This window comes from Aythya ferina, assembly GCF_964211825.1.
Source record: "Aythya ferina genome assembly, chromosome: 1".
Lineage (NCBI taxonomy): Eukaryota > Metazoa > Chordata > Aves > Anseriformes > Anatidae > Aythya > Aythya ferina.
The window spans coordinates 80,185,482-80,212,432 of NC_140296.1; the positions used below are offsets into that span (position 1 = coordinate 80,185,482).

The following is a 26,951-nucleotide window of genomic DNA, read 5'->3' on the forward strand; positions in this document are numbered from 1 at the left end:
TATCCCATCCCTGACAGTGTTCAAAGTCACATTGGATGTGTCTGTGGGCAACCTGATCTAGTGAGTGGCATCTCTGCCCATAGAAGAGTTGTTGGGACCAGGTGATCTTTAAATTCCCTTCCAGCCCAAATTATTCTGAGACTATGGCAAGGGAGGGAGGCCACTAAATGGCAGTGGAAATGCAGATGCTGCTGCTGCTGCTGTCTTGCAAGGAGCTCTGCCCAGCAAGGGTATTCAGAGTGCTGTTCTGAGCAAACACACTGGGGAGACTGACACAGGATCCTGGCCAGGCTTAGGCAAGAAATAGTTGCTAAATTTGAGTCTTCAAATATCATGAGGATGAGTTAAGACCTACAGGAATGATGAATATTGTACTCTAGGGAAGCTTCAACCAGGGGTGAATCTGCTTACCTGAATTCCCCATAACAAGGGCACAAGTTATATCTAGCCAATTGGAAATGATAGGCTGGTGATACTGACTAATTCCCATTTCAGCATCTACGCTTAGGAACTGGATTCATCCAACCACAGACATGTGAGCCACGGGGGCCAGGCTCTTCTTTACGGTTCATGACAAGAAAGAAGCAATATCCGTGAGTGATTCATCTGATTTGTTAAGGATGACTGAAAAGTGCCTGTTGTTCTCTGCTGATTATAAAAGGAGCCTGCAGTGAGTACCTCATACATAGACATTGACATTTAGCTAAATTGATGCTGTGCAGGTGCTTAGATGAGCATGGTTCACCTGCTTTAAAACAATGACAGTGGTGCTGCATTTTGCACAACGTCTCACCTCTCAAGTGGGACACTTGCTGGGCTCAAAGAGGACCCAGATCAGGCCATCCAGGGTGGCTTGAACACAGTGCTATCTGCTTTTTGGTCTCAAGAGGAGATAAATACAGTCCCAGCAACTCAGAGCAGGACATGTGTGCCAAAATTTGTGGGAGCTTTCCGCAAAAAATGAAGACACAGTGAATTTACAGGCCTGCTTGATTGTGTGGCAGCTGCAGTGAGAAAACTCTGTGTGATGGTCGTCAATACAGGTACTCAGCTCGTATCCTAGTCCTCTTTTAAGGTATTTAGGCTGAAAGCTCTTCTCTGGGTCTTGCTCTTTGCAGGTCTGGACTTCAGCTGGTTTCCCAGTAACTTGGCACAACAGGAGTGGAGTCATAGTTTGAAGTGGTCAGTGCTGCCCAATTGCGCTCCTTTAATATTTGGTTTGGTATTTACTTCAGAATAAATACAGCCTGACCCAGAGCCAAATGTTTCAACATACATGAGTTGACACTTTTTGGTGTGACCTTGCCATATTCATCCTTGCTTCCTCAGCCACAGTCCCTTTGGGCCACCCTGTCAGTACATGTGCTTCTGACAGCTGGCATTAGTGTGTTGGCAACCCCATCACCACCATCTGTAGAATATTTCATATGTAGAAATCTTGTTTCTGTTCCACCTCATGCCCTTCCTGAGTGGCACTGCTGCCTCCCTGCTGTGAGTTGGACTAAGGTCTCGTTATCATGTGGCTCTTCATGCTTTGTTGCACTGGGAAGAGGGTAAGAAAGGAAGTGTGCTGAAGTTTGTCCTGAAGCCTCAGTAACACCACCTTGAAGTACCTGGCACACAACCTATTACATCTCCTTTTCCTTGAGGGAAGACAGAATATCCGAGCAGATAAATAAAGACCAGGTAAAACACGGGTTTTCTGTTGAACAGAGCAGGTGACCTAATGACAAAGGACATGGAAAAGATTGGCACACTCAGTGGTGTCTTTGCCTTGGTCTCCATCAGCACACTCCGCTCTCAGGCCCAGGCCTCCAAGATCCTTGTGTATAATGGCAGAGTTTGCTGGAGTGAGCAATAATCATGGCAGCTGGAACACATCATGTTGACAGCACATTGCTAAGGTAAGCTGTAAGGAAAGGGCTGATGGGACTTCTCTGGATGTGCCTTCACAGGGGTCCTATGCTAAGTCAGCTATAGGAATGCCACGGGGAATCCTCCTTATTCTCCTGCATGGAGAATCAAAGGCCCAGAAGTCCAGACTGGCTCAGCAGTGTGCTCCCACTTGAAGACTTCTGGAAGCTCTCCATAACAGGAAAACACCTGCCAGACAGCCCTGATGCCAGTTGTTCAAGAACATTCCCTTCACATTTTGAAATGTAAAGCAACCTTGCTTGCCAGTCCTTACATCAGTAGTCAGGAGACCAGCAGCCTCCCAGGACACTCACTTTGATAACCTGCTGCCCAAGAAACCTCTGGAACGTATCTACGAGCGGTGTAGTTTTCTCAAGGCCCCAGACTGGACCTCTTTGAATTTTCTAAGCGGTGGAAAAAGAGGGTGTTAAACATTGCAGAGGAGAGTAGGAATGGAAAATGAATTGAAGAGAGTTGAGGTGTGACAGCCAAATGGCAGACAGGATGGTGAACACATCACCCACGTAGTGTAGGAAGCATTTCTGAGTGTCACTGGAGCACTCGACGGTTTGAGTGCCTTCCATTGGTGCATACACATTAGATGCACGTTGGAGGCCCCCATATGGGTTCTGAACTGATTCACCCCAAGATTTGGAATGGATCTTCAGTTCTAGTTCCTCCAAAAGGAACTGAAATTTGGTGCACAAAAACTGCTGTGAGAAACCAATGATACGCAGTAAATGGAGAGGGTTTGTGTCAAAACTGAATTATTTCTCCAACTTGCTAATTCAGACTTGGACAAGAAAGAGCATGTTCCAAAGACAGGAAAAGTGATACTCATACTAAATGATACCTGAGGTCACATTTTTAATTCTCAAATGAACTCTGTGAAATCAGGAGTTTATTGAAGCTATTACTGGGTGAGATTATGGTATGCAGAAACTGAGATTAGACTATCCCAACTATTCCTTTAAATAGATTAAGTTTTGGATTGTGCTTTAATCCAAGACTTGAGTCAGTTCTTAGGTTATCCATACTACATTATTGTTAACTTCAGTAGTAGTTTCCAATTGTTAAGTTTCTTAAATTTTTAATCAGACAGTCCACAGAGGTAGAAAAGACAGACTTACCTTTCCCACAGCACTCCTGAAACACGGGATGCTGCCTACATTTCAGGAAAAGCTGGTTTTCTAGTAAGAGCACGTTACCAGGAGGTCCAATAATGCAACCAATTTCCTCAGCTGAGGATGTTACAAGGAGAGAAAATATTTCACGTACAAACAAACCATCAAAGCATAAAGATTAAAGTACACGGGTTTTACAAAATGAAAGACAGTTTAATAGTCATTATTGTAGCAACAGGTCAGCTAGGTCAGACCAGGATGCTAGATTCTGCAATCCAGAAAGAATTTTAAGGAGCAGGGAACCAGACAGTACTGAAGATGAGTCACAGGTATAAGAATAAAGAACAGGATTAGTCCACCTCTGTACTCCATGAAAGTGGCACACAGGTAAGAGCAAAAAAAAATCAACCAATGATTGGAAAATCAACATTCTTGGAACTATTTCTAACTCAGCTGAAGCAACACATTTTTTTCTTTGGATAGCTAACAGATGTTTATGTAAATATTCTCAGTCATTATATGATTACACAAATATAAAACTCTTTTATGGTAGAAAACATGTAGATTCTTTTTATATCCTTGTTTTCACCGAATCATAGAATCATCTAGGTTGGAAAAGATCTTCAAGATCATCAGGTCCAACCATCACCCTGACCTGCTAAGTCCCCATCACTAAACCATGCCCCTTACTGCCACATCCACATTTGTTAAACACCTCCAGGGATGGGGACTCCACCACTTCCCAGGGCAGCCCATTCAATGCTCAACAATCCTCTCCTCATCTAATCTAACCTTCCCCTGGTGCAGTTTGATGCTATCTCCTTACATCCTATCACTTGCCACCTGCAAAAAGAGACTGACCCTCCTCACTGCAACCTCCTTTCAGGTAGTTGTAGAGAGCAATAAGGTCTCCCCTCAGCCTTGTCCTCTCCAGACTAAACAACCCCATGCCCTCAGTTGCTCCTCAGAAGTCTCACCAGTGCTGCATGCAAGGGGACAGTCACTTCCCTGGCCCTGCTGGCCACATTATTTCTGATGCAGGCCAGGATGCCGTCGGCCTTCCTGACCAGCTGGGCACAATGCTGGCTCACGTTCAGCAGGCTGTCGACCAGCACCCCCATGTCCTTTTCTGATGGACAAATTACCAGTGACTCTTCCCCAAGCCTATACTGCTGTTTTACTAAAATTTAGGTAAACATCCGCAGCCTTTCCCTCTTCTACTAAGCAGGTCATCTTGTCATAGAAGATCAGGTTAGTCAGGAAGGACTTGCCTTTCATAAACCCATACTGACTGCATCTGATCACTCAACTGCCCCATAGACAAGTCCTTAATTCATTTCATTTTAGCCCTTAATTCATTTTATTTTAAACAAGTCTTTAATTTATTTAATCCTGTCAGTTTATGGTGGTCAACAATTCAGGTATAGAAGAATGCTTGAAAAATCCAGACAGTACTGACACCCCAATCTGGTGAGAAATATCTGAGACACTAAATTAATTGCTACAAAAAATATAATGGCTGCTAATTGGAAAGATGTATGAAATCCTTTAACATAGCAGTGACCGTGTCAACACTGTGTACAAAGTGAACTGGCAAGAGAAAGACCTCACGTGGAAGCTATCAGAGCTTGCCACTACTGATTTGCTATGGTACCAGAGAGAAACTAAGCACCACGTGGGATGAAATGCTGAGACACATAAGTATAACAGGACTTTTACATAGATGATCAAGTTAAGGAGCCTCCTCCAGTTTATGTGCCAGGATCAGGTGTTAGTCAGTCCTACGTATTGTAAGGATTGTATTGTTTGTTTTCTCCTCTGTCACACTGCAGTGAGCTTCCCCAGGATACTGGAGGAGGCCAAGTGCTCTCACAGAGCATAATGTTATTCTGATTCCTTCCTTGATCTCCCCTTTACTCCCTTTGTCAGCAAATTTCAGCCACCTCACGTGTAACACACACGGTTACATACACTGTTACAAACTGAAGTTGAGGGAAATGAGCCTGAGCCAGTCCCACATCGGTTTCTACAGCCCCCGTTCATTTCCATGGTGACCTGGCTTCACTGTCAGCCGTAGCCCGGCTGACTCAGAAGTCCTGTGTGCTGTAATTACACTCCCTACTGTCATCAAGACGCACACAGTTTGGGGAGAACATTTCATTTGCTTTGCTATGGTAACTAACATTGCTTCCATGAGGAGGTTAGCTCAGACTGTTAACTTGTCTGGTGCTTTGACACTAAATTCTTCCTTAACCCCCTCCACATCCTTTTGGGCAGCAAGGCCGTGCCCTTGCGGTCATTGCCAATCTGCCTCTTCTCTGCCAAAAACTTCCTTTGGCTTGGGGCTGCAATTCCTGTTTGCAGAAGCTCTCGCGGAGAATGCGTCCTCTACTTTCAAGCTGTTGTTCAAAACCCCCAATATTTTCCTGACAAGGCAGGGCTCAGATGCCTGCAGAGAAATTTTAGGAGAACCATGCCTGAGTTATATCCTATATTTGAGTAGAATTTCCTCTGTTTCAGTTCCTGCTCATTGCCTCATCTTCTGTCACTGGGCACTACTGAGAAGTCTTCCTCCACCTTCATTCCCTTCACATCAGGGAAGGGAACATCACATTATACTTTGATAAGATCCCCCTTTAAGCCTTCGCTTCTCCACGCTAATGACGCCAGCTCTCTTAGCCTCTCATATCACAGACGCTCCATCTCAATTGCCCTTCACTGGACTCATTCCAGCATGTCCATAAAGGTTTAGCTGAATGGATACAATCGTCACCACTGCAGTTGGACTCAGAACAGACTACTGTCCCTGCTCTAATTCATTTACTGTTACAAATACAGACCTTGGGCCTGGGCAACAGTCAATGAGTCAACAGAGGATAGAAAATCTAGATTTCAGAGCTTGATGTTCTCCAAGCATGTATTAAAGAAGAGTTTACACCAGTGGTACCTGGTCTAGACAGTTTAGTACATTAAGTCACCTGCTCAACAGCCTGTCAGGACAAGATCACAGAGAGCATGGAAGCAGACCGGGCTCCCACAGTCAATGTATCTCTCTTCTGTATCTCTTCCATTATATACCATATGGAGATTATATACTATATATGGACATTATGGAATGATAAATCCAGAGCAAACTGCTTTATTTCATTGTTACCCCTTACAAGAATCCAAATTTCATTATTCACATGCAAATAAAAACCACACAAGCAACCTCACTTCGATAAAACTTGGTGTGCACTTCCATACTAGCAGGCTTTCTTGTCCTGTCAGTGCTAACAAAATACTGCTCTCTGCTATATATGTAACACCAGGAAATGAATGTATTTCCACTGGAGATCCTTACTGGAACAGGATGAGAGGTCTGAAAATACATAAAAAGCATACTTCATGAACATTTGGTTTCAAAGGGATAAATATCCAACTTTCTAATTTTGCCCTCTGCCCATGCTTAGCAATAATTTCTTCACACTTACAATTGTGTGTAAAACTTTTGGCTTTTCACATTCTCTTCTCTCTTAAGCTAGTGAAGCTTAGCAATAGGCTGCTCATGACAATACTCCTTTTCCTAGAATGCTTGAGGTTGAAATGGACCTCTAGAAGTTGTCTGGTCCAACTCCCCTTCCAGAGCAGGGAAACCCAGAGCAGGCTGCCCAGGCTCATCTCCAGGTGGTTTTTGAAGATCTCCAAGGAGGAGACTCCATGACCTCTCTGGGCATCCCGTGCCAGTGCTCCATCAGCCAACACAGCACAGAAGTGCTGCCTGGTGTTGACAGAGAGGCCCCTGTGCTCCAGTTCCTGCCCACTGCCTTTTGTCCCGGCACTGGGGCACCACCCAAAAGAGCCTGGTTCCATCTTCTTTGTACCTTCCCTTCAAGTATTTTTGTATACTTTGCCAAGTTCCCCCGAGTCTTCTCTTCCCTAGGCTGAACAGTCCCAGCTTTCTCAGCCTTTCCTCACATGAGAGGCGCTCCACTCCCTTATTCATCTTCGTGGTCTTTCACTGGACTCTCTCCAGTATGCTCATGTTTCCTCTTGTACTGGGAAGCCCATTACTGGACATACTACTCCAAGTGTGGCTTTAACAGCACTGAGTAGAGAAGAGAGAAAATCTTCAATCTGAAGGCAACACTCTTCCTAATGTAGCCCAGAATTGGCTGGAAAAGGCCTGTTTGCCTTCTTCAGTTTTGGAAATAGCATGTGCTGCCTCTATCAGCTCAAGTGGGAGATAGACACATCACTGCCACAGGGCATCTATCTCCAGGACAGAGTCTTTTGTGCAGCATAGTTAGCAGGAAGAGGTTTGGAAGGGCACTAGAAGATTAAGGTGCTGTTTCCAGCTCCATTCCATGTTGTGTTTCTTTTTCTCCCTCATTTTTTGGGCAGATAAATCACAACTTCTCTGTAACACAGCTATAAAAAACCAACTTTAGCAGTTTCCTAGGACATTTAACTCCTACTGTTTCATCTTGATGAACCAGGAACATACACATCAGACAGATGTGGCCACATCACAGACAATACAACTGGAAATGACAGACTGAAAAATTCCCTCTCTGACACCACAGCTCACAACTGGCACCAACATTCTTTAAGACAGCATCTAAACACTTCTGAATAATACCATTAAATATATTTGAAAATACATTTGAACATTACAGATGGAGTTAGGAAATGATTTGATTTTCACAAACCAGTAGCCAGTCTCTCTCATTGGGAAAGACATAAAGTGATACCAGTTCTGACAATACCTGCTATTTGTAAGGCACATATTTGCAAAACACTTTAAAACAACCACTTCCATAGGAACACTTTTTATTTCATTACCATTAAAGCTTCTTTAGTGAAGAGAGATATTGTTTGAGTAACCTGAGATTTCATAAAGCAATACAAAGCTCTCAAACTTACTGTTTTACGAAACTGTAAAAGAGACATGGTGCTTTTTGTTTTTGTACAGATATTTACCTTTTGATCTACTAAAAAAAAAAGCCACTTTGCCCAAAATCATAGTGAAACAAAACTAACAATTAAAATGCTTTATAGGAAGGGGTGCCTCAAGCATTTGGGGCCTATCAATTACATAGCTTAGGTCCATCTCCTCTGATGCCACTGTGCTAATGGGATCCAGCCTTACAGACAGTACAGCACTTCTCACCTTCCCTTTCTGTCTCAGTGATTCAGGCTATTGTCCTGGCTTTGCAAGAGCAGCCTGCAGGTGTCACACAATGAAGTAACTTGTGATTTCTAAATTTAAATACACTGTTTTGTCCTACTGCAAGTGAGTCCCATCACCATGGTGTGGTTACTGGATGAGGGAAAACAAGGGTGAACTTTAATTCAGTGTTATATTCAATTGTTGAAATTAAATGAGTGTCATACAACTGGATCCCAGATTATACTCCACGTTTATGAGTGGTTCTTCTACAACTTTTGTGCAAGCATACAGCTTGCATTTTAAAATATGAGTGCATTTACTTTCTCTCTTACAAAATATGAATACAAAAACGCCTTCTAATATCACTTCTGTAACTTGGTAGGTTCAATATTATCAGACTTTCAGGGGAAACAGAGCAAACAAACTTGAATTTTTGTCAAATGGAATCACATATAAAGGCCAAGAGAAAAGACATGCATATCCAACATCAATTATTATAATCACAAACAGCTGAAATACAAAAACAATTTCTCATTTGTACATATTGAACAGCAAAAAAAAAAAAAAAAAAAAGGAAAGAAAAATATATATACACATACATACAACAAGCTTAACAGGGAAACAAACCCAAAACCTTTCTCTACTGCTCATGGACAACTGCCCCTTAAATTTTTCATGTATTCCCTCCTCATTGACAAAGACAAATGTATTTCATCTTACTGTTCTAAGGTGAAATGAAAACAATCAAGCCTTCCTTCAAAGCAAGAATAACTGTGAACTGGTGAAATAATGCATATTCACCTGAGATCATTCTGAAATATAGAACAAGATCAATAATGATTAACAGCCAAGGTGCACAACCATTTACGTCATCTTTAAAGAGAAACAGCATTTATACAAACAGATTTTGCTAAAGGACAGAAGAACTGTTTTCTGTAAGGAGAATAATTGAAAATAGTATGTGAGGAGATACTGTATTCTTGTAGTAAGGAGCACAAGCAGCTTACTCTTCCACTTTGTTCTATTCAGTATTGCCCCATTTCCAACTTTCTGTAACATAAAAAGAGGGAGGGGAAGGAAGAACAAAAGGAAAAAAAATAATTATTAAAAACATTTCTTCTGTAACTCAGTTTACCTTATCCTTATGCCAGTTTCTTTCAACTCCAAAGTAGTTGCATGGTAAACACTACAGGTATTCTATCATTTGTTTAGATCTGAAATTCCTTCTGGAGTAATTCTGTTAAATACAGTTGGTATTCACCAGTGACATGTCTGTGACTACTGGCTACTGCACTTGAAAGCATCACATAAGAACATTCATCCAAGCACTGAAAAAGTCACAACTGCTATGGTAAACAGACAATTGTCATTCATAAGTCCTATTGAGAAAAGCAAGATCAGAGCTAAAGGGCCTGTCCTGCACTATATGACAGTCTGAAGAAACAGAGCCATAGCAATGTTTGGAGGTAGGAAGGATCTGGGCAAGAGTGAAAAGAAACATTATGTCTACTTGTTTTTTTGGTCATTCTTGGACATGCATCAGTACTGCACCTGCATGCACCAGATCATGCATGCAATCATTCAACATTCTATTCTCCTTTCTCACGATTTAGGGATGTAGTATCATCTTTAATACGTGATGCATGAGAGAGAAGAATAAATAAATGTCACAGAAGAAACCCATGTTGTGGCTAAGGACAAAACTCCAATTTCTAGCATCTCAACAGTATTTTAATCATCAGGTGGAAATGCATCATTCATATACAGCCTCAATCACTAGCTTAGTGATTAAGCACAGCTGCTTAGTAACTACACGATGTGACTGGAATAAAATCAGAGCAGGGAAAAGTTGTATCCTGCTTACAGAAGTGCTCAGAAATACTAAGAAGCGTGAATGTACATATGGATAAGAGTTCCTTGCCAGATAAAACTCTGATGAACGTGTGTTGAGAAAAGTGAGACTGAGATTCAGACCCAGATTCTGCAGTGGTCCCAGACTCTGCAGAGGTCAGGTGGCTCACAGGAAATATGATCTCCAGACTGAAACGGAATCTCACCTACCAGCAATGTTAGGCTACCATCTTTACAGGCAAAAAAAAACAACCAGCCCTATAAGAAACATCACTGTGGCAAACAAAGACACAATTTTACAAAACTTGTTTGTGTATTAATCACTATGCAGATTGACTCCAAGTATTTATCTTGGAATGTATTTCATATTCACTTGTAATTTTATTTTATGCATTGTTATATTAAGGCAAAATAAAAAGTTGTATCAACATGGTGTACTCAAAGTGATCCAAACTTGCAAACTGAAGTAACAGAAAACACGATATTTGAACGTGCTTTCATTGTATCTTGTAACACTAACACAACTTGATTTTGTACAGCATCCTACATATAAGCTGTACCCAAAACACTTAGCAGACTTTAATAATGTAATTGCTGAGTTAAGCAGCAGAAAAGGAGAATAATTAACTGCTGCAGGCAAGGAAGAAAACATAAGCTCTCAGACGGGATTTGAAACAAAGGGGAGAATCAAGGTAACTTTGTCTCCTGTTTTAAGTCAAGAACAAATAAATGTCATAAAGCAGTATCAAAACAATTCAGTTTACCTCAATAGCATTGTCCATTTCTGTGTTCTCATACAACCATTTCAGCTTGTTTCTGAATTACGAAACTCTTTCTCTGGAGAGCTGTCATCACTGAGGTCACTGTAGCTGTCACTGTTAAAAGCAATACACAGTTAGAAAATATGAACAGCAATACATGTTTTACTTCAAGCCCTCCAACCCAGATGATGAGTATGATAAACACTTTCCTCAAATGCAACCCATTTCCAGAAAACTATATTAACCTACTGCTCAATTTTTGTATTTTAGAATATATAATATTCTATTTCTCTATAGAAATGGGCTTCTGCGAGAAAGTTTGGAGTCTAAGAACTGATGTTCTAGAGTCTAAGAGACAATGTTCCACCATAAAAATATATATATATATGTTCTATTTGTGGTTTGTTTGTTTGTTTGTTTTCTGTTTGGATACTGTATATTCATTCTATAGTTTGCTAGTGCCATACACATGCAATCATAATCAACAGCATGGAGCATAACAGGTATTCAGCGTAAGACTAGAAGGAATTTCTTTTTTATGGTAAAGAAAATGACCAAAGACGACGACTTTATTTACTCAGAAAGCTTATATTTATATTTAAATTATGATTCTTGCTTTTCCAGTAAGAACATCAATCATTTCCATTCCACCACGCATTATCCTGACACTTTTTCCTGAGGTTTTACCCCCTTCTGTTATTTCCTGAGAGAAATAGACTGTTTTTCACAGAACAAGCTGCCATGCAAATGATCATTTTATAAGTGGCTAGAACAAGGAAACAGTGAAGGACGGAAATCACCACAGTGACTGAAAGAAAGAAGTACCCACAAACCACAAATTCTTAGTTAGCTGGACAGGGCCTTGTGGTATCTACCCAGTGATGTCTATCAGGTCTCCAGGTTTATCTTAACTGTGAGTGCACACACTGCACCTCTTCAGAAAAACCTCCAGACTCAACCTCCTCCTCACCAAGCTCCACCTCTACAGTCTGTTTTCCAGATATCTGAGTTTCCCAAGATTAGAAGCCAGCAAAGGGAGTCTGGGGAACTGACAAGTATATGTGAACAGCAATAATGCTGGTCAGTTCTGAAACACTTCGGAGAGCAGTGTATGGTTAACAGAACACAGGTAGGGATGTCAGACCTCGTTTGCGTGGGTGCCAGACTTGGGTATCACCTCTACTCCAGCCATCACATACCTATCTTGTTACATCTTACTCTTAATCACCAAGCCAACAGGACCTCAGTCACGTAACACTCCCTGCCTCTGGGCATGAGCTCCCATTGGGTCATCAAGCACAAAACCAACCCGTGACCCACCTAGACACGGCCTTATCAGTTGACCTGCAGTGACTGTAGTGTTTCAAGGGGAACTATGTAACCCTACAGCTGGAGATCTTTGATCCAGACTCTAATGTGGAATAGTGAACAAACTGCACTCAGTCATACTCATGCTCGTTACTAAGCACTGTTTTCTAGACCGAATTTCACCTCCTCCACTTTGCAAAAACATGAGTAAAGATTAAATAAAAACATAGCCATTTTAATAGAGTGAGAGGGGAGGAGAAGAACCAGCCATCTCTTTAATTTCTACCTCTGACTGTTCAGGGAGCCTCCCACAACTACACCAAACCACTGTAGTAACTTCTGTACAAGACAGGGTAGATATTCTGACTGTTCTAACAACTATTAAGACTTTGCCTACAGTATTATGCCCTTTCTTTGCATGTTGTTGATGTGGATCTTGTAAAGACTGTGCCACATCAGGCTAACTAGAAATGCTCAATTCAATTATTTTTCCAGCTGCCGAACAATTACACAGTTCAAGTGAGGAAAGTGTTGTTAACAGTATGATCAAGCATGCCAGATGCACACACACACAAACACAACATCACTGACACTGTACTTACTTCTTTCTGAAAGTACCCGTGGAAACATGGAATAAAAATTCAGTATTATTAAAACAGTTTTACATTTTCACATCACAGCAAAATAGCAAAAATTGTCCATAGAACACAAAGCAAAATTACTGATTGCAGAGAGCTGTGCAGTCCCACGGTAACTCTGGTTTAAGCCCAAAACCTTCAGAGAACCGAGTGCTCTCTGCATTACATGTTTTTATTGTCTTTGCTGCCTAGTGGCAGCACAAAAATATAACCCAGATCTTCCTATACCCTTATAAGGCCCTCAGGCATCTAAGTAAAAATACTCAGGGACCAATGAAGTGAATGGAGAGCTGCTTATCTTCATCTCTTGAAGAGAGTTAGGCATTTATCTCCACCAAACATTCTCATCATCAGCCCTCCCCCCCTCAGTGATGCAGGTTTTGGAGCCAGTTACCCATAGGAGCTGTCACACATTGCTGGATGCTTCAGTCACTTCCTTGACTTATCAACCCCAACTTTTCAATCCGTTTTCTGTTTGTAGAAGCTGAGGGTGGCTAGCAGCTTGACTAGCTACTAGCCCAGAGGCTAAACCACTGACTTGGCAGATGACAACTTTGTTCCTGTTCCCACACTGCCCAGTCAGTACAAGGTTTGAATCCACTTCCCAGAAAAGGGCTCTTGTCACTACTTTTTTTTGACTGTTTTGCAGTAGCACCCCACTGTCTTTCCTAATTTAGAATGGTTGTGCTGGATGTAAGTCAATTTTATTTCTAACAGGCAGGCCACAGTGACAAGAAAGAGAGGGGAAATACCGAGGTAATGGTCAACCCTTGGGCTTCATACACAGGTAATTGTCAGTCTCACAGTTTCATCTGTTTGAATTGTTTCTCTAAGCATCCCCAGAAGCTTTGGCATCATGTTAACAAGATGAAATTAGGCTCCCAGAAGACCTGAACTCCTTCAAGAGCTAAGCTACAAACAGGCACACATGAATCTTGGTATATCTGGGCCCGGGTGCTATCGCCTCAAACCAACAGTGATGTGAAGTTCCTAACATTTCCTATGATATGAACTATATTCAACTGACAAATAATGTGAAGAAAAACTCCAGGTGGTATTAACCACAAAATTGCCATTACCTCTCAGGTAAATAAATGTCTTCTTTCTTCCAAACAACACTGAGTTGCTACACAGATATTAAACATAAAAATGAATTGGATATTTTGTGCTCACATCTACTACTATTTCATATGCTGTATAAATCTTAATTAAATGTGCTGGCTATGAAAGTGTGTATGTGTGGTGATGGGAAATAAATCATATAAGCCTGGCTTTTCCTTTATGAAATTCTTTTTCACAGTGAATCCTCAAATGAAAAAATATGCTTATAACTTCCTTCAGCAACTTTTCTCTCAGTTTTTGCAAAAATTAATAAACATCTTGGCCAAGATATACATCTTGTTTGTAACCACTCTTACAACACTAGATTCATATAACAAAAAGGAGATAGTGAGCAACTCAGTGGCCACCACAGCAGTTCTAGTCCTTTTTTTTCCCCCCATGAGGTCTGCAGTATAAAGATAAGGCCAAGAAGAAGAAGGGAAAAAAAAAAAAAAAAAAAAAAAAAAGAACAAAACACGGAGTTCATAGTGTCACTACCTCTGGTCAATCTTCAAGACAGTCTACTGAGGTTACAGAGATGAAGAATTTTGGTCACTTTGATCCTTACCTAATCTAACCATAGCTAACAGAAATACAGTACCCAACTGGTATTTCACTTTGCAGTGAACTGCAACAGTAGTTGCAGTGACTGCCACTGGAGCCTCTCCTCTTGCCTCCTCTGGGGATTGTGGCACTGCTTCCTGCTGGTGAGAATACAACCCCTACCAGTACAGCTGCCACCCCTGGCTTCTGAATTGTCTTTTTCTTTTTTTTTTTTTTTTTTTTTCTTTTTTAAGTGAAACAGTCCCTCTCCTGCTACTCTCTGACTAGTCTTCAAGCCACACGATTTCCTTCACTTTCCTCTGCAGTGCCAGGCTTTTGCTAATAGCAGAAATATAACACTGTGCCAGATGGCCAGATGTGTTATTGTTTGGGACAAGTAGGACAGTTCCTTTCATCCTATTTGTCCTGCTAACTTATGCTCCTAAGGATATCACACATTCTAGTTTATGAAGTATTAAGTGACACATTCTTAGTTATGCTACTGAAAAGTGGAACTCACAAAATCTTTCTTGATGCAGCTCACTTTTCACCTTCAAAAAAATGAATTCCTTACAGCTACTTGTAATTCTTCAACAGTGCTTCTTTGATAACATCCTTTAGCCTTTAAAACTATCAATATGACACATCATATACCACTGTCAGTTCTAAAGAGGTCCAACCCTTTCAATGCTATATGCCATACTCTAATTTTGGAGCAACTCTGAGAGGTCCTTTTGCAATACCATGAGTCATTCCGTCTTCCCACCTGCAGAGTAGGTGGACCCAAGTACTTAACAGGGGACATCAGGGATAGCCTTACCAATATCTTCGTTGTCACTCACACACCAGAAAAAGTCACACAGGCTTTTTCCTGTTCTGTTTACATGTGCTTGCCCAAACCTCCCTACAGAACTAGTGTCAGTGCAGTGAGCACCACATGGACAAACCTATCTTCTAAGGTTTTTGGTTTGTTTGATTTTTTTTTTTCTTTATGGATTACTTTCTATCCTTTGACCACTTTTGGTCTTTGTCCCTGAATATGACTTATGGGACACCTTTTATTAATAACCTGCCCAGAACTTAACAGATTACTCTTACTAAATGGTGCTGCATTGGTTTCTTCCCTTAGCATGTTCACAAATGATTTGGAGAAATTTATGTTGGCAACAGTCTTATTTGCCAATACTTTCTCACTTAGGAACATCTCATTTACTACATACCCTCCCCTTTTACTAAACATTTGTGTTTAAATTATTTACCTTTACCCAGTTGCCCTCCTCCTTCACAGAATCATAGCATTTAATTATTTACAGCTTAAGTTTCTAAATTCTCTGGATCTGTTTATACTATTTCTTTGTTCGGAATAGTGCTTTCAGCTCTCCCTTATTTGAAACTATTTGCAATGATCATTAATGTGCTATAGCCTAATTTTGCTGGCCATTAATAAAGATGTTGGCTTCAGGGAAAGAAGAAAAAATGCCCACTGCAGCATGGCTTTGTTGTCCATTAGTGGTTTTGCATTCCATAGGATAGTGCCCAAAGATAAAACAGCTCTCGTTACTTTTTCCAAGTGAAATTCCGTAAGACTCTTTAAAAAACAACATTACATCTGAAGTTTCCCTCTTCCTCCATTAGTTTTGTATTAAAATATTTTGGTTTATTTTAAAGAAGAGCTCTGTATTTGAGGGATTTGTATACTTTTTGAGAGTTTCTTGTGGTTCTGGTCTTCTCTGTCCTTTGAAATGAATCACGTAAACAGCCATACATCTACCTTTGCTCTGTGTGAAACAGTGACTTCAGTACTTCCATGTAAAGATTTGGAAAAGATCATGATATAAAAACATTCACCAGGAACTGAAGCGAATGATCATTAGGCACTTACATCTTTAAGCACTGGAAGTCACAAAGGCAACTTAGATGCTCAAGTACCACTTTACCAATTTGGGTAACTAAGTAATATCTCACCACTGAGATACTTTGATCCATAGTTCTTGACTACCTCCAAGCATCAAAGTTCCTAGGAACTAAATTTATCCCAGACAAGGCATTCCTTTCTCAAATATGTAGGCTTATACCTGCGTGTAAGCATTTTCAGGGCATTTACCAGAGCAAGCCTCACAAAAAGAACTCTAAGTGAAGCTTTATTTGCTTTAATTTATTTAGGACACTCTCCTAAGAAGTGTGATGCATCTTTAAATCAACTGTTTGCTTAGCTTAGAAGCTAGGGCTTCTGTCCATGTGTCAGATGTTCTAAAATTGTGTCCTAATTATGGGGCTGTTAAACATTCTAACGTAATGATTTCCTGTTAAGAATCTCATGCTGAAATATGCATTTCCCTTTGTCTCAGGGCTGCAACATTAACTTTACTTTTATTTATTTTTTTGGTTGGTTGGTTGATCTTTTTAATATAGTTTAGGTAATATTTTTCTCAACTTGCTGGCCTCCACAAATTCTTTTTCAGGTTACATCTTTGCTGCAGTCAACAGCATGACTACAACTCACGTAGGCAGTACAGGGTGAGGTGTACAGAAAATCCTCTTCTCAAATTTGTTTCAAACAGTCTTGTTACTGCATGTCTTAGCTTCATTGTTCAATGACATCATTACCATTCTGGGGTTTAAAGGTTTAAACTGGAAATCCTTTCCACTCAGCAGGTGGATAGGTTAATATGAGTGGTTGTGGTGTAATATAAATGCTCCTATTTTAGCCTCAGAATCTTTTGCTTTTCCTATGCTATTTCTCTCTAGGTGGGGACAGAGGGGCCTGTTTCCTGTGTAACAAAGTAAATGCTAAGATCTATTTTCTTGTATGTTTGATTGATTGTTTTATTTTCTTTTATATATAAAGTTTTGGGGTTTGAACTTGTCTTTGCTAAATATTAAAGTGTTGGCTGGAGTTTTTAGTATGAACAGGAAGGGAAAAGTTGTGTATAAACTTACTTGAATTAATATATGTTCAATAGAAGTTAAGTGCAGCACATTCAGTAATTGCTGCAACCTCAGGGCAAGGTGAGAAAACATTCACTACATTGCCAAGGGATTTCAATCGAAATTAGTAGGACACATGCAGACTATTTATTCAAAGCAAATTCTTCTTTCTCTCAGAGAGATGAATAGGTATATTTATGGGAGGAAGTGGGAAGAGAAGGATATCAGGAGCTGGGAAACACAACCAGCTGTGAGGCAGAAGGCACTCACAAGAGGAAACGCCTGAAGATCATTGTGCTGAAAACTACCATATTACCAATTTCCCCTTTAGGGAAAGGTAACAGGTTAAGGTAACATTAATTTTTTGGTTAAGGTAACAGGAATACTTTGATCACACTGTACTTCGCAGATCAGAAAAATTATCTCTGTATGTACACAACTGCAGAATGGCCAGAATAAGCGAAGACAAACTGCATTTATGAAAGACAGATGATATCCGTAAGGAGAGAAGTAACAAAATGGATTGTTCTGGTCTGGCTTGGCTCCATTCCTACTAAAACCTCAGTAAAATTTCTAAAATTTCTATTTTTCTCATAAGAAAAGGAGCTCTATTTAAGAATAAAAAGCAATGCTCAAGGAAAACAAAACTACTAAGTTCAATGCCTTGTTTATAGGAAAAGCCCGCAAGCCAGGGTTGGATCTGTTCCGTGTTACTGGTTAATGATTCTGGAAGTTTTTTATTCCTTTTTGTTACTGTACCCTAGGATTTCCTCTGACACCTTTATTAATATGAAATTTATTAACAAAATTGTAACTTTTATTAATATAATTCAAATAAACAAAAATGAGCTAACACTGATTGAAAAATATTGCTACACTCCACAAACACACTAAAAACTCTATGACCAAGGAAACTGAGACGCCTGAAGAAAACATAAAACCACCAGTATGGCTGAACCACAGTTTTAATCTAGATCCAAACTTTTCCATAACTTTAAAGATATTACAGCTGTTTTGTTTCAGGTCTCTTTCTACTAGACAGTTCTAGAACTAGACAGTTCTAGTAGAAAGAGACCTGAAACCCTGGTTCTGCAAAATAGAACCAGGGTTTTCAGTTTTGTTATTGTGGCCATTAAAATACTGTTGGATAAGAATGCTTCATTGCTTGATCCTCTAGCAAATCTCTTTCCCTGTAAGACTATCATTCGTAGAAGTTAACACAGTAGGCTTGAAACTTAGGTTTATTAATGGTTTTTGTTTGTTTGTTTTACTTCCTTCTGGTTACAATGTAGAAATTTGACTGTAGCCCTACTAGTCTCTGAAAATGGGGAAATCAAAGAATACGCTCACTGCTTACAGATACTTTTATACCAGGGTTTATGCTAGGCTTGCACAGAATATATTAATATATGAAGAACTCCTTTTCTGGACTTCTGAAAAGCTGGACAGGATAATCCCTCCAGCAAAGTGACTGTGAAACTCCAAGCAGGTAAGAAGGAAAGATTACCTTGGAGACAGTTTACAACCACGTTGCAGGTATGCATTGAGTGTTCCAGTTGCTGCAAGTAACAGTCCAAGGTATGGAGGTGAAGGTTTCATAGGTCTTGAGGAAAACTCTGGGTGGAACTGAACTCCCACAAAATATGGGTGGTCTACAAGACAGATGTCAAAGAAAATTAAAAGATATAGGAAGAGAATAATAGAACTGTTAGAACAAAAGTTTATTCAAGGTTTCACACAGCAGTCTAGAAACCAGATCAGCATGTGTGAATTGAAGGGTGGGACAGTGGTAACCTCAACTTTATTCCACGGAAAGCAACTGACAACAGTGGCAGACGGTTAATAAAGCAAATTCATGAAAAATCATCCTGTGATTCAACTTAACTGTGCACAATGATGTAACTAAAAGCTGAATAATAAATCTGTACAGACATGTAAGGAGAAAAACGCTGCATAGGCAACCCTAATTTTACCTATTTCATGTTATTTTTCTTAATGTTTTGGTATCCAACATTTATTTACATTTAAGCATGCATACATATTCAGAACATGCACTTACACATACCTGAAGGGAAAATAGAATTTCCTGAAAGACGAGGCATTGCCTTACAGCAACTATTTACACACACTGAGATGAATATGAAAGCAATACACACAGAAAATAGGGAAAAACAAGCTTCAGATAACTGGGCCTGCAAGAGATCTGCTGGGCTGTTAAGTCTAGTCTCCTGTTATTGAATGCAGTGACATCACAGTCTCACATACAAATGGTCAAAGCTCTCCCATAACGTCCACTGGGATTTTTTTGCTCCCACTGGAAAGTTCTTCTGATAGTCCCTCATTTTGCTTAGAAAATATTTCCTAATTAACAGGCCATGCTTTTTACAGCCAAATTATGTCCATTTCTTATGGTACCCTTCTTTCCTGCAGTTTATCCTGGGTGATGAAGGATGACAGTAACATCATTCAACACCATTTATTGCACTAATCAAGATGTGCTGGTTTGTCTTCTCTTAAATCTTTATCTTTCTATTTCTCCAGTCATAGCACCTTGTTACAGCTGCTTCTGTATCCCTCCTGTCTTCTTTGGAAAAATAAGGATAGAACATTATTTTCATGCTCTTCCATGCTGTGCACCTGTTCCTTCTTTGAATACAAGTTGAAAGAAGCTAACATTAACCAATTCTTGTATCAGAACACTGGATGAAATTAACCACAGACCCCTTCTGGTTTGACAACTTCCAAAACAATCCCAAACATTCAAGGAATTTCTCTGCAGTACAGAATAAGGCATAACAAGAAAGCAGGGGTTTTCTTCTTTGAAGATAAACAATATAAACAAGTATACTGCTTTTCCCTCTGCTGCTGTCTTAAAAAAGAACCTGGGATCCTAAAATTATCCCATAACTTCTTTCTCTCTACTATGCAATTTAGTTCTTTAAAGCAGTAAAACAAGACAATGACAAAGTATCGTATATTTCCTGTGGGGATATTTTGCTAACAGTTTTGCCTGAGCTATCTGGTATAACGTTATTTCTGTGCTTCCTCCCTATGATGATTGTTTTTCTTCTTTAGTAATCAGAGTCTCCTAGCAGCCCATTGTGAAATAATTCCAGGTTATACTGCTGCTTTTATTCTTTTCACAGTAACATGCAATTTAAAAATCCTGCCTGATTTATTTCATGATGCTCTCTATAGAAGTTGTTTCATGCAGGACAGACAAAATAGCCTCCCAACCAGTCACCAACATGCACAACAGGAACAAACATGCATCTACCAGGAACAAACTAAATAAAGAATACCATGACAATTAGTAGTTTATGTATTTTTTACTCTCTATGGTGCAGCTGCTTGAAACTATAAGTAGATGTCTACATTCAAACCCTTATTCAAAATCACAAGACCGTTCTTCAATATACCTTGGAGTACGAAATGAATTCTCACATCATGTCAGAAATAGCACTCTATATAAAATGATAACGTGTTCTCATGATATGTTTCTGTGCATGGAGTTTATCTAAACCAATGGTAATTTTTGGCCATTTAAGAAAAGGAAAAAAAAATCTTGTAAGGTAGCCAACATATTCAGGTGCCTGGTACTCATCCTGCCAGTGACTTAAAAGCAAGGAGTTACTCAAGGGTTCAAGCAAAACCAAAACGACTATTTCTAACAGCTGCTCTGTATAAATTTTCAATAAAAATATGCACTGTAGCTCCTTTTTGTCTTGGAATGCTTTAGAAAATACATCAAGCTTTACTTGCTAAAGTAGTCCAATGCTACCAGATTTCTACAGAATCAAACTCTCATTTATCTGAGTAGCTTCTATGAAAGAAAGGAATTTGCTTTCTATATGATATTCATACTTGTGTTTTTTTTCCCTATGATTATAAACAAGGGGTAATCGGACACAAACTGACTGAGTTTGGAAGATACCCTGGGAGGTCTCTAGTCCCGACTCCTGCTCAAAGCAGGTTCAACTTCAGAATTAAATCAGGTTGCCGACAACTTTGCCTAGTCAAGTTTTAAAGGTCTCTATCTGCAAGAATGCAGATGTCACAGTTTTACAGTGATGTTTTATACTTTGGTTATATAGCATGTATGCATATTTCATAAACTCAAGCAAACTCAGTATATATGAGTTATTGAAACCTGACTGAGAAGATCCAAAGGTGCTTAGGGCCAACATCATTGCAAAGCTGGCTTATACCTTTAAAAGGTCAAGGTGACCGTGAGAAGTACCTGATGACTAGAAAAAGAGAGTCACCATGCCCATCTTCAACAAAGACAAGAAGGATCTAGGGATCTAGAGGCCAGTCAGCCTAAATTTGGTTTATGGCAAGAATGCAAAATAAAGCCATTTTCAGACCCACAAAGGACAGTAAAGGAACTATGAATAATCAGTCTTCAGATCAGGGGAGAGCAGTAGCTTCCTTAATTCTGACTTTAGCAAGGCTTTTGATACAGTTTCCTAGCACCCAAGTTGGGAGCTATGGATGGAATGGGTAGACTACAAAATGCGTTAAAAATGTCTAGACTGGGTTCAAAGAATAGTGGCGAGTGGTTTGAAGTCCAACCAATAACCAACTTGGAGACAGTCAAAACTTGACTGGATATGGCTCTTGGAAACCTGATCTGTATTTGAGGGTAGCCCTGTATTGAACAGAGGGTTGAACTAGACAGACTCCCAAATCATGTTATAATTCCACATAGCCACTGAGCTAGAACTATGACCTTTTGGAAAAGGAGTAAGTGTCTCCCTGATAATCTGATACATGCACAGTCCTTGAGAAGTATAAGACACTGGCTGATAAAATCCTCTGAATCTTCACCTATTGTAATACACAGGTGGAGTCAACAGTACTCCCTAATATGATCCTGGCTGTTTTGACAGCTATGTGTTGGTCTACGTGCCATTTAGCTACCTATAGTTTACATAGTTTGAATAGATGCAGAAAGTACTACAGACAAGTGAGACACTTACTCTCCAATTCAATAATTTCCATTCTGTTCCCTTCTGTATCATGGCCAACAAATTTCAAACCTTTCTCTTCAAAGCTGTGAGTCAGTTCGGGGTTCACCTGAAATATTGAAAATTATAATAATAAAATTGTGGTTCTTTTTTTTTTATTTTATTATTTAACAATATGTACTAGTTAATTGTAGCGCTTTTAGTACGTATAAAGGAATGAAAGTAATTGGGAAAAGAATTAGGAATTTTTGCTTTCTTGTTTTGACAACTCTCTGGTAGAAGTATTCAGAAACGGGCACGCTCATTTTACATTAGATGAATCAGTAATTTAAAACCTTAACAATAAATACATACAGAAGATTAAAGCCAGGGTCCCTCTTGCTTGCTGTCCTCCTGATGAAGAGCTTGCATTCCTCGTTTTTGAAATGGTCCATCATAGCAGGGGGGAAGATTGACTTCCTCTTTGCATACCACAATTCAGCAGTCTCTGACATGAGCTGTGGTTCAAAATCCCTCAAACAGGAGCTCTGGAGTAAGCTGTTTCATTTCCTTGCTGATGATCTAACCACTCCGTTAATATTCAGACTTTGAGCCCTACCATCACATTCTCCTCCCAGCTTTTTAAGGAAACTTAACGCTGACTCAATCAATTTGTAACATGCATACATTTGATACTTCAGGCTACTCTAGAGATGCTTATGGATTCAGGTGCCTTCTGAACCATCCCAGAGATGGTGTCCAGCTAGTGCCTGTCTACTTGGATGATAGAATTTTGAACATACAGAGACACCTTTGCTCAGATATTCTCAAACAGAAGTGTGCTCCTATAGCAGAGGTGTGGACCTATATCAAAGGCCTGTAGAATCATAGAATCATTAAGGTTGGAAAAGACCTCCAGGATCATGTAACCCAACCATTCCCCTGGATGACTACTAAGAAGCAAGTGATCTGAATTAGCCTCCGAGTTGTGAATGCCTGAAGTCTGCTTACATTTAGACCGTGGAAGAATGTGGACTTCCTAAGCATAATCTAAGCCTAGGCAGACCAAGAACAATCTCCTTAAGGATTATAGACCTGTACCTTTCAAATACTTCACAGGAAGTCAAGTCAGTAGCTAACATCACTCTCAAAAAGTTTTACTAAGACAGTAGACTGCTCTGCTCCCCTCTGTTGAATGCTTGCAAGAACACCTCTACAATACTGTGTCCAGTTTCAGGCCCCTCAGTACAAGACAACCATTGACAAAATATTGCAAATCCAGAAGAGGTCCACCAGGATGGTCAGAGGGCTGGAGCACATACAACACAGGAGAAGAGACTGAAGGAGCTTGGTTTGTTCAGCCTGGAGAAGTGAAGGTGAAGTATGGATCTGGTTGTTGAATTATCTAATGGGATAGTATAAGGAAGATGGAGAGACACTCTGCTCAGAAGTTCTCAGCAGAAGAGTGAGAGATAGATGACAAAGTGCCCAAGGGAATCTCCTATTAGACATACTGGAAGAATGGTTCAAACTAAGTGTTTAAGCACTAGAACAAATTGTCCAAAGATATTGTGGAATATCCCTCTCCAGAGAAATTCAAGAGAAAATGGGACAAAACCTTGAGAATCCTGATCTAATTTTAAAGCTGACTCAGCTCCAGACATGCATGTGAACAAAATAAAGAGGTTCCTTCCAACCTAAATGTCTCTACCTTACCATTAGTAAACCTTGTTTTAAGTTTACTTAAGAAATCTCTCATTGGCTTTAAAGCAAATCATGCCTACAAGGAGAAACATGATTTGCTTAAGATTTAAGATTTGAGCACAAAATGTATGAGCAGAGCTTACCTCATATCGATGCCTGTGTCGCTCCTCTACAAACGTTTCATCGCCGTAAAGTTTCCCTGAATACACAAAAAAAGAAGCAATTAACACTGATGTGTTACTTTAATAGCTGTTACAAATATGGCTTGTAATTTAAACCTTACTTTTTTCACATGGAAAACACATAATACTATTCGTCTCACTCCAGCTTTCTGTTTTTCTGAGTGATGACTAATTTCTTTGAATTTACAGTTACCTGAGTTTATTCAGGTTTCATACTCAACTTTCCTCAAACACAAGTAGCTTAGACTTTAGAGTGTGAAGACCACGAGTAAACTAATTTACACTGTAATACACAAATTAATAATAATGAAGAGAGAAAAAAAAAGAACGAAAAAGCAACATAAAATCCCTGCAGGTTTTACAACACTTGTATGCAAAATGTGCATGCAGTGAAGGAAGCTCTGCAGCCTTTTATTAACATCTGTTCCATTTTAATAGATTGTGCCTGGCAGCTGCCATACCTCCAGTGACAAACTGAATGTTGTTTTTCTCTCTGTTTTCCTGATCTCTTTACCCAAATGATTCTTGCAGCCCTCTGAGCCTAATCTGGAATGCTCTACATTGAAAACCAACAAGGAGTAAGTTTAAGATATGTAGTAAACTGGCATTTAATCATCTCTATCACAGCCATGGCCTGAACTCCACTTTAATTTATTCTAGCATCATTTGGAATACCGTCTCACTTAGGAGGTTTGGACAAGAACTGGACTGCCAAAAAGATCTCCAAAAATTTGTAGAGCAATAATACTGGAATTTTGCAAAAAGCAGCATATGACTTAATTCTAAGGAGACACTTTTTCAAAAACAGTAGTGCCACTCAAGGTGTAAAGCTCAAGGTGTATGAGCTCAAGGAAGCTGCCACCCAACTGCTTGCTTGAGGCTGTAGTCCTTTAACAAAATGTACTTTGGTATTTTTGCTTTGCCATGTTACAGAGTTCCTATCCAAAAGGCAAGTGATAAGAGCAAAAATATAACTTACTTAAAATAGAATTTTGTGTTTTGAAAACAGTCCTCCTCTTCCCCAGTCTCATGGTTCCACCCATATCTCCAGGATTGTGTTCTGGCATGTCAATGACCTTTAGAGAAAAATGGTTTAAACATTGTTTTGTCCAACAAAGAAAAAAAAAAATGCAACAATCACATAAAAGACTGCATAGATTTATAAATTGTAACATCATCAAGTTTTCTTCCAAGAATTTCCAATTAGAATTTCTCTTTGGTTTTCCTAATGCTTTATTCTCAGTATTACTGTACACTAGGCCCTTTCTTATATTTTTCCTTATACTGTTAATTATATACAATGTTCTTTCTTACACTAAGAGGCAGAAACAGCTGTCTTGGTAAGACAGTGGAAGTTCTCTTTTTTTCCATTTTTTTTTTTTTTGAGAAGGGGAGGACACAGGGAAGCAGAATGAACAGAAGACAGAACTTGTAACAAGTCTTTAACATTGTTAAAGCAGGGTACTAAAAGAGATGAGTTCTACATGTGTGCTATTTCAGATTATATGCATAATTAATTTATGACAGGGAGAAAACTGATGAAACTTCCCTCCTAAATCACTTTTACAAAAATGTTACTTTTTCAGTGGTGCCAGGACAAGAGCACTGGGCACAAACTGGAGCCCAGGAGGCTCCCTCTGAGCATCAGGCAGCACTTCTGTGCTGTGTGGGTGACGAAGCCCTGGCACAGGCTGCCCAGAGAGGCTGTGGAGTCTTCTCCTTGGGGAACTCCAAAAGCCACCTGGAGATGGGCCTGGGCAGCCTGCTCTGGGTGTCCCTGCTTGGGCAGGGCTTGGAGCAGGTGAGCCCAGAGGGGCCCAACAGCCTCAGCCATGCTGTGATTCTGTTTCTCAGATGGCCTAAGCATCCACAGAATACTGGGTTGCCTCACATGGAGAACATGCTACTTAACATTTAAAAAAGAGGATATACAGTGGTTTTGTGGACTGAAGCAGATGGGTCAAATGGCTGCTTCATGGGTTAAACGAAATCCCAAAACAATGGAATTCAGTGGATGTGAGGAAGGACAGCTTAAGGGAAGGATGGTGTTTAATTTTACTCAATCTGAATAATCCTGATGAGTCTCACAGTTGTGTTTACAGGAAGTCTGTCTCACAGAGGTAAAACCATTCAGAATAGTAGAAATGAGCTGAAACTATGACCTACATGCCTGTATTTGCATATACATACTCAGTAAGAAATATGATTGACAAGGAAAGGTTCTAAAAATACAAAGATTCACACATCTGGGTAATCTGGAAGTGGATTTTTATTAACCTTAATTTGCCCTCTGGGAGTAATGAAAACAATTTCTGATGATACACTTCATAAAGTGAAGTTATTCAATTTACAAGGGATGGTGGAAAGTGCTTAGCCTTTGGCCTTGTGCCAATGCATTTCAGCTGTGCAATTATCTCTGTATAACCTCATACCTTCGAAATGTTATTTATAAACTATATACTCATTATAAAATGTCATGAGCAGAAGTTGTGATCAAACCAGTAGGGTATTACATATCCTCTAATTACCTCCCAAAAACCCAAAGGTGGACTGTGCAGCTTAAAAAAAACACACCTCAAAGAATAAACTCAAAAAATACTCAAAATAAAATCATTCATTAAATCCATGCTACTTTAAAAATGACAAGACTGTCTTATTTCCTTCCATTTACTTTCATTTCTTTTCTGTAATAGTAGATATTAAAAAATAAATAAAATAAAATAAAATAAAATAAAATAAAATAAAATAACACACAGCACAAGACAACAGAAGCAGTTAGAGTGCTTACAATAAACT

The 26,951-nt window shown here is 39.6% G+C and overlaps 1 protein-coding gene across 1 annotated transcript in view; it reads right to left on the minus strand.

The window, feature by feature from the left end:
• Nucleotides 1–7,833: 7,833 nt before the first annotated feature.
• Nucleotides 7,834–26,951, minus strand: part of CTPS2 (CTP synthase 2) — a 69,051-nt gene continuing 49,933 nt past the window's right edge. The window contains exons 14-19 of the mRNA XM_084510288.1: nucleotides 25,135–25,231; nucleotides 24,117–24,172; nucleotides 22,303–22,399; nucleotides 18,828–18,972; nucleotides 10,806–10,916; nucleotides 7,834–9,240 (exon numbers count right to left, since the gene is read on the minus strand). Coding sequence (XP_084366414.1) covers nucleotides 10,847–10,916; nucleotides 18,828–18,972; nucleotides 22,303–22,399; nucleotides 24,117–24,172; nucleotides 25,135–25,231 — 465 coding nt within the window. The 3' untranslated portion in view covers nucleotides 7,834–9,240; nucleotides 10,806–10,846. The remainder of the gene's footprint in view (nucleotides 9,241–10,805; nucleotides 10,917–18,827; nucleotides 18,973–22,302; nucleotides 22,400–24,116; nucleotides 24,173–25,134; nucleotides 25,232–26,951) is intronic.